The sequence below is a fragment of the Ooceraea biroi genome, chromosome 3 (genome assembly GCF_003672135.1).
Source record: "Ooceraea biroi isolate clonal line C1 chromosome 3, Obir_v5.4, whole genome shotgun sequence".
NCBI classification, from domain to species: Eukaryota; Metazoa; Arthropoda; class Insecta; order Hymenoptera; family Formicidae; genus Ooceraea; species Ooceraea biroi.
The window spans coordinates 9,412,597-9,421,926 of NC_039508.1; the positions used below are offsets into that span (position 1 = coordinate 9,412,597).

At 37.8% G+C, this 9,330-nt stretch overlaps 1 protein-coding gene across 1 annotated transcript; it reads right to left on the minus strand.

Annotated features, from left to right (window-relative positions):
- Positions 1-7,147: 7,147 nt before the first annotated feature.
- On the minus strand, positions 7,148-9,051 carry LOC113561643. The gene is made up of 2 exons (XM_026968332.1): positions 8,264-9,051; positions 7,148-8,042 (listed from the first exon to the last, which is right to left on the minus strand). The coding sequence occupies exons 1-2, from the start codon at positions 8,504-8,506 to the stop codon at positions 7,962-7,964; spliced, it is 324 nt and encodes a 107-aa protein (XP_026824133.1). The 5' UTR covers positions 8,507-9,051; the 3' UTR covers positions 7,148-7,961.
- Positions 9,052-9,330: the final 279 nt, after the last annotated feature.

Consider the following 9,330-nt stretch of genomic DNA (forward strand, 5'->3'; position numbering starts at 1 on the left):
GGCGGTTTTCGGGTGGCCAACCCTAGTCCCACCGAGAGTCGAAAGAGGGTGGGGTTACCGGTGAAGCCGAGGGGAACCTAACCTTTTTTTTCGGAGGAGGAACCCGTCATGGGCCCCCTCGCTCCCCTTGGGCGGGGTGCGAGGGGAGTGTGAGACTCTTACTCACTAAACCTACCTCCGTCTGCCAGCCCTGGCTGTATGGGGCGCGAGATCGGCCTAACCGTACGGAGGATCTTAAAAGAAGAAAAGCTGCACGCGTTTCATTACACCCGCGTGCAGCATTTACAATTAGAAGATTATCCTCTGAGAAGAAGGTTCTGCGAAGATTTTATAAGAACAGAACAAGATCCCACATTCCCTTCTCGTGTGATATTTAGCGATGAATCGCTATTTACGCTATTTATCGCTATACACGAGAAGGGGTATTTAATTCGCACAACATGCACTTATGGAGGAAGGAAAATCCCGGCGGTACACGAGTCAGGAACTTCCAGACTCGTTGGAAGATGAATGTCTGGAGGGGAATTTTTGGAACTGAAATCCTAGGTCCAATTATTCTTCCAGACATTTTAACTGCCGCAACACATCTGGAATTGTTAAGCGACAATTTACCAGAATTTTTAGAAGAAGTGCCGTTGTACGAAAGAAGCAAAATAATATTCCAACAAGACGGTGCTGGGCCACACAACGGAAGAATTGTGACCAATTTTCTAAATCGGCAGTTCCCTGGACGCTGGATGGGTCGATATGGCCCGATACGTTGGCCTGCGAGATCCTCGGATCTCAATCCGCTGGACTTCTTCCTTTGGGGTCATTGCAAAGAGATGATTTATAAAACGCATCCCGAAAGCCTAGAAGATTTGGAAGGAAGATTGCGGGAAGCCATATGGACCATCGAAGACGACGTGATGGAAAACGTGCAAAGAAATTTGTTACGACGGATGAGGGCCTGCATTCGAATGGACGGGGGCCATTTTGAGCATCTCTTGTAAAAGAGAATCACAATCCGTTCTTTTCAGGACGACCAAAAACAATCCGTCCTTTTCAGGACGATCAAAAGTAATTCGCCCTTTTCAGGGCGACTAATATTTTTTACGTCGAATATCTTACGTTTATCAAAATGTAAGAAAAAGTTACAAGAGTTTTAATTCAAATTTTTTCATATTATGATTGCTTTTAAATAATAAAGTGTAATAAAATATTAAATATTTTAAAAACACTTTATTTTAATTAAACTCAAAACGAACATCATACGGCATTATACATTTTATACTTTTCGAATTGCCACGATCTGAATACTGAGGCCTCAACCGATCACAAGTTGGACAACGCTAGTACAATCATAATAAAAAATCAGTCGACTGCTTCCTGTCACCGCGTAAACATGTGTTGAGGTTAGAAACATGTTGTGTACCGTGCGTTGTGTTGTGTTGCGTGTTTCTTTCTTTCTTTCTTGTGAGTGATTTTTAGTCGGCGAGTGATTGAGAGTCATTAGTACATTTCTCGTTTCATTGATCGAGTGAGTGAAACGTAATAGTTTATAAAAAAAACTTTCGATTAATTACTCTGCTGTGAACTCTCAGTGTCTCGAAACTGTGATTGAATATCTGCGTAAAATTTGTGTGTGGAAGAATAAAATATTGATTATGATCGATTCGTCTTTTCCAAGGAACTACAACAACACGAAGTCATTCTCTACAAGGTAAGTGAGTGAGAGAAATGTCGTATTCCTGACTCAATTCTGAGACTTTCTCTTTTCCAAATTGTCCCTGAAGCTTAGTTTTTCAATTATAAAAACAAAGAGTGAGTGAGTGAGAGAGAGAATTATGAGAGATCGTATGTAGCGATCAGCTGAGCGTCCCGCGTAAGCGCCGCGGTGAGTCGCGCCGCGCGCCGCCCCTGTCTGCCTCTCACGCGCGGCCTGTTATTCGACAATTATTTCTTTTTATAATTCAAAAACTAAGCTTCGGAGAAAATTTTGGTAAAGGAAAAATCGTCTCAGAATTCAACCAGGAATACGACATTTCAAGGACATGAAGTTGTTTTGAATCACCCTGTATATAGAATATATATATTTGTTTAGAGTACTAATGATGAACAACAAACAGTGCAAACAGATTTTATAACAGATTTTAGACTAATAAGAATTATCTACTAAAACGTCGGTGGTGGGTCCGACCTATAAAGTATCGTAAAAGCTTGCGTGGTTTTACATAATTATTGTTGTTGTATGGATAAAGTTGGGTATTGTAGCAAAGCGTTTGCTGATGAATTTCGTAATAACGAAATTACGTCTCGTAAATGGGGAAACTTCATTCGAAACAATATTGGTATAGCACTATTACGAGACGATAGCAGTAATGCTCACTCTCGCTTTGCAGCTGGTGTAAGGAAAGATTTTAAAATGAACTTTTTAAAATGAAGGAGCAGTTCCTTGGTAATGGGTTTTATGTTACGGGTGGTAGTGTAAAAGATGTTTGAGGAGTAATATTACTTTGAAAATAATAGTACTTTGAAATAAATAATATAACTATAATATAGATGGTAAGGCGTGTAAAAGTGTAAAATAACTCAATTTTTTCCCATTAAATATTTTATAAACATACATATATTTGATATCTTATTATAATTTTGTTTGCATAATGTATTAAACTTTTGTATAAAAAAAAAAAAAATGTATGTATGCATTATAATAGAATTAAACAGATATGCTATTTAATTACTTATGTTAATTCTCCAGAAGTATACAGTCAGTCTTTCTAGAATCGCCAAAACTAATGTTAACTTCGAATCAGCATAGATCTATACAGGATCTGCTGGATCTGCTGGAAGGTTATGCAATTGTCTACGCTCACTATATGCTCCGTAAGGAAATAGTACTATTTGATTCTATGTGTACTGCGACTTGTGTCATCTACACATATAATATTTTATATTATTTATTGCAATCGTTTTTTTTTTCTGTTCACTCATTCGTTCGCAAAGTAACAAAGTGTTAATTTTCCTAATTTTTAAGAATGAGTAAAATATACATGAAGTTGAACTAAGTAAATTAGTTGAACTAACTAAATTTATAATTGTATTCAAATTAAAATAATTTATTAAACTTTATTAACGAAAGAAAGAAAACCAAATCTTTTATATTGTACTTAGTTTCTTTTTGTACTTATTTTTTTTTTTCCTTAAATTATCCAATATTCTTTGCTTCAAAATATATTCAACATCCGAACAAACATCAAATATTTATTTTCTCGTAGATATTTCTGCTTCGAGTCTTACAAGTTCATTCATAATGTTCATTATGTGTCGTTTCTAAATAATTCTAAATATTGCTCGTCTCATTTTTCCAATCGTGTTTTCAGAAAGTATGAAGACAATGGAGTTCAACTTCCACTGGATGACCAAGTTGACGGAGGAAAAACGATACTAGCATTCGCAGTTTTATACATTAGTGGTGATAGTTGTTGCGTATGAACCGAAATTCTAATTCTAATTTTAATAATGAATCTCAGGAGGATCAATACCATAATCCTCCTATAAATATAAAAAGTTCTATCTTTTGTCCATGTCTCTTCCTTAGAAAAGTCTTACGCTTGTATTCATTCTTGTACAACATTCTTCGGACCCTTCAGTTATATAGTTACTCCTTTAATCGTTTCCAAGTTACTGAATGTTCTAAAAAGAGCAATAAAAATATTCTTCTTATTTAACTTATTTCTTTATATAAACTTCATTCTCAACTCCTTTTTATTTTATTTTCTTTTACATCGCATGTATCATCAAATTCAATTATATGATATATTATATACTTCTATAAAATATACAGTGTAATTCAATACAGTGTAATTCAAATCTGACCAAACGTTCATTAATTCTAGACATTAAATTTACAAAAACAAATCCATTTGTATATAGGATACAAATGATTAAATTCCATTTCTTTATAATATTTCCAATTTTTCATTATTTTATTTGTAGCTGCACTGCCAGTTGCGATATCACTTTTCTCATCTTTATATTTCCTCCGAAATGTATCTCGTAAATTTTTCCATTTTCTTTGACAGTTTTCGATCTGCATCTGTTTAGGAAGAAAAGATATCTTTTCTTCTGCGTTATCGCGCTGGTCTGCAGAAGCCATTAGACCGGTCTCCGTGGTCCTGACTATGTCCACAGTATATAATGATATACAGTAGGGACACTGAGCGTCGGCACCTTTCATCTTTTCATCTTTCTCCAGCCGATCCGCCATGTCTTCGGGCGGCAAGTAGCGTATTCTTACATAAGTAAGTACATAAGTAAGTAATACATACCTTTCTTTCTCTTTTGGAAGTAAAAATAAAAATAATAATAATTTGCAAAATTTTGCATCGCACACACTCGATGTATTCTCTTAGACATTGTTTTTAACAAAAGCACGAAACAAACAATACAAACAATACAATATACGAATTTTCATGTTTCGTTATGTTTCTCTATCTATATGTCATCACAGTTACGGAGATAATGTGCGTTCTTTACTTTCAACGGGATTCGAAGCCGCCCAACAACATGGCCGCTTCGGATGCGCGAACAAATCTGCGCGGCTGACTCGAAAAAACGGATGCTTGTCCCTACTGTACATCCTTATACTGTGCTATGTCCATGCTTCCTGACTTCAACACCAATACTACTAAGTAGATAAGTATCATACTACTCATGTTTCTAGGGATAGTTCGAATACTTTTCGAATTCCGCCGGAAACAGGACTTTTTCATGGGACTCACGGAAAGTTCATCTTGATTAGTAGCATTCCACTCGTCCATCCATCTTGGTTACTACTGCGAACATCACGGTCAGCACCAGGTAACATCACTCGCACACGGAAGACACGCTAATTTTGTTTTTCCTTTTTTCATACACTAGGCTTTTTTTGGATTATCGGCCTGCGGCGCTCAAACAAAGCAAATTTTTATTTTTTTTCTCCTTCCCTCAATTTTCCCACTTTTCCTCCTTACTACTACTGCGCCTATTTATATCGTTAGTACGGCATTCATCCCGGTTACCACCACGTTAGGCCGCCCGCACGCCACACAAAATCTATTATTTTCCCATTTTCTCTCCCTTCCCTTCCCTTCCTCTCATTTTCTCCTCTTTCCTGCTTTTCTTTCCTTACCATCGCGCGCGCATTTGCCTCCTTAATGCCTTAATGCCTTAATGCCGCGTTACGTCGCCCACGCACCAATCAACCAATGTTTTCACTTTTCACTTTTTCCTCTATCAACAGACACCCCGTACTGTCTCGCGCCAAGTATACGCGCAGTGTCCCAGTCACACGGCGCACGGATATACCGACAGCATCTCCGCCGGTCCGTCTATCACGAGTGCAGTACGGATGTCCATGTCCATTTTTTCTCCACATCGACATCCATGTCGACAAAAAATATCCAATATCCACCAATTTTACAACTATTTATATTCTTACGTCCCTGTCGCTCCGTCAGCTCGACCAAGGGCGCCACCGTCTGGCCTCTGCCTCTCCACGTACGTACGCACGCAACCGCCGTACCGAGTGTCTTCCAGCCGACAAGCGTATCGACAAGCGTATCGACGCTTCCATTTTCCATTTTCCATTCTCCATTCTCCATTTTCCGGTCAACCACCAACGTCCATTTCACCCTCTTATATTTATATTATTCCACACCGTCTCTTTTTACTCCATCGTCCTTTTTACGTAAGACAAACGTAAGGTCAATCCCTCTTACCAACGGAATCCTCCTATCCTCCTATCCTCCTCCGCAGCACCTGTACCATCTGTCCAACCAGAGGGTCAAGCCACGCTAATTCCTTCCTTTCATCAAATTTCCCTAATTTCTACTAATTAACCTCATATCTTCCCATCATATTCCAATCAATAACTCTTACAAATACCAATCTTTATCATTTTCAAAACCGAATACACCATCCAACATCATTACCATTTTTTACATTTTTTCCATCTTTTCCATCTTTTCCATTACCCACTCACTTCCACCACTTCCAAATCCACCCTACCATTTTACTTATTTGCAAAACGCAAACATATTCCTACAACGCCTTTCAATTTCATCGAAATTATTCATTCTATCTAAATTCATTCCATTCTTTCCAAAGGTCATGCCTTAAATATCCCTACCCCTACACCTTCTACGGATCTTTATCAGCCAACTATCATTTCCAACGCCTAATCCACACTAATCCAGCCACGCGGTAGCGTCGCCACACCGAGTACGTAAACCACGACCTTCCGAGCAATCGGAGCCACTGCGTACGCGTCGCGCGCTACCAACTAGCTTATCCGCAATTTCCCGTCTAATTCATGTCCAATCAACTTTTTTTCCTTACCATATCTCACCAACTAAACACCTAATCACAAATCTAACCATACTTTTATAACGTAATGTCCATGCGAGCTTTCCATTCCGACCACTTCCAAAACAATTGCTGCGCTCCATCCTCCAATATCCTAATCGTATGCTAAAATTGTCGCTTTCATTCTTCTCCAGATTCACGTTCAGACTCACGTACGTACGCTCGAATGCCAAAAGTCGAACGCCGAACGCCGAAAGTCGAACGCCGAACGTCCGACGTCCAACGTCCAACGGCGAAGACGCGTGTTCGCGGGCCGCGGCTCGCTCATCAGCTCATGTGCCGTACAATACGGCAGCTGTCAATTCTGTCAAATTTCTATTCATCAAACACCATGAAATAAATAACACCTTTAACGCCTTTTTTACAATAGGATTTGTCTTATTTATTATATAATAAATAATAGATCAATATTATTATCCGAAAACATTATTAATATTCAAAAATTAAATAGCGCACGTAGCGCGCGCCTGTGTTGCTAGTAAAACTGTACATAATTATATAGAAACATATAAAATTATGTATCAAATATGTCCATACATGGTCCATACATACTTCCTTTCTCTTGTATAATTTCTGATCACATATATGTAGAACAAATAATAAGACAAATAATTGAAAAATAAGTAGAAAAGTAATTTGTGCATTGTCTTTTTGTAAAATTGTGATTTTGTATAATTGTGACATATAATTGTGAGATAATATTTCATACATCGGGCGTGCGCGTATGTGCGGATGTATGTGCGGGCGTGCGAGTGTATGTACGGGCGTGCGGGCGGGCATGCGGGTGAATGACTTTGTCAGCTAGCTGACTCTCTAACCCTCTCCGTTCGCGAGATATCAAGCATTTTGTAAAAACTAGTTTTTCGCGATTAACTCCGGAACGGTGCGGCTAACGGAAAGTTTAATAAGGGCCGTTGGAAAGGGCTCGCAAATCCCAGTCGAATGCCGCTAGATAGAACCCTCTAGCTCGCTCCGTTCGCGAGATATCGAGCATTTTGTAAAAACTAGTTTTTCGCTATTAACTCCGGAACGGTGCGTGTGACGGGAAGTTTAATAAGGGCGTTGGAAAGGGCTCGAAAAGGCCGAAACAATTCGTCCTGAAAGAACCCTCTAGCTGCCACCGTACGCGAGATATCGTCGAAAAACCATTTCTCGAGAAATACTTTCTCGCGAACGGAGAGGGCTAGAGAGTTCTGCCAAACGGCATTCGACGGGGATTTTCAAGCCCGATACAGCGCCTTGATTAAACTTCCCGCTAGCCGTAGCGGTTCACGAGATATCGGCCAGTTCTCGAGAAAGTATTTCTTGAGAATGCTGGTTAGGACCAGGGAAGGTCTGCCCCGACAATCAAAAAAAAGGGAAAGAATGGAGGAAGAAGGAAAAAATAGGAAGTGGGAAATATGTTACAACCAATATATTCTTTAGACACTGTAATATATTTTTTATGTTTTAATAATATGTTATGTTATGTTATGTTTTTTTCTGGTGCTTTTTTGGGAAAAAAAATGCTTCAGTTCATTTTTTGCAATTTCTTGCTTTCTCTCCTTCTCTCTCGAGGTTGTACTTTGTAGATATTATCTGCGAACGAAGCCAGCACTGTGCAGCACACTGTAAATTTTGGCTCTAGGAATTTTATCTGTTTCTCGATCAATCACCTGAAAAAAAATTATCAGTTTTTTATTTGTACACGCTTAAATTACTAACACCTGGTGCAATTTAATTAAAATATATCTTTCCATTATTCTGTTACAAGTTTCACACGTTTAATTTTCTTGTTTCAATACTATCCTATTACATGATCGTATTAAAAAATTACATTAATAAAGAAATTAATTAAAAAAAGAAAAATAACGAAAAAAAGAAAGAAGAGACATGCCTGCATTTCCTTGTCAATAAACCAGGACTCCTTTGCAAGGCCCGCAGCAATGTTTGCATTTTTGTAGAAATTGTTTCGTAATTCATTTGGCAGATTATCTTCCATTGCCGAATTGATTAAAACAGCTGGATGAGCGAATACTGCTCCAGAAATCGCTTCAGAGGAGACAAGATAAATAGGCGCAGCCGCGCATGTTACCATCACGCTTATCAAAATAATAAGATTTTTAATCTCAACTGACATTTGACGTTTTTAACGTTTGTCTGTAAAATTTTAAATTTCGTATGTATAATTCTGTACATGCTACAGAAAGACCTGTTTCACGGTAGTTGTTACGTTAAAATATTTTTCTTTTGATTGAATTCTATGATACCAGAATTACATTTTTGTCTAGCGATACAAGCAACTTTACATGCATTGTACTTTACATAATCTTACAGAATAAACAAAGCTTCAAATACGAGCTGCGAGAGTTGCATTCTACAATTATATTACCGACAAATAATTGTTCGAATATCATTTATCGATTCTGTAATAATAACAAGTAAATGATAATGATAATTATATCATAATTCACTCGTCTTATTTTACACTTGTCTGCCGATATTATACTTGTATCGTCGAATAATGTAATCCAACTCGCACTCACTTGTCACACGATAAACGGATCTACGATATATTTTGCGGTTGAACGGCGTTTACTTCGTGCGTGCTTAACCGAATATGAAATCCGGAACAGCAAGACTTGTATATATACATGTGTAGCGTGATCGATATTCTCGGCAAGAGTTTTAAAATTATATGTCATGTCCTTTAGTCATTCACTAGTCCAGCTCTGACTCTTTCTTTCGTTTTTACCTTCAGACGAGGTCACTAATCTTTCGTTAAATTGAGTCAAGGATAACGATCTTCTTAACTGCTACTTTCATTAAATAATATAATAGTACTTGTAGTAATCTCGTCTTTTATCAATTCTATTAATGTGTTCAATATACAAATACATTTTTATCGTACTCAAATGGCAAAAGCATTCAACAAAAGAAAAAAAGTTAGAACTTGAAAGTTCT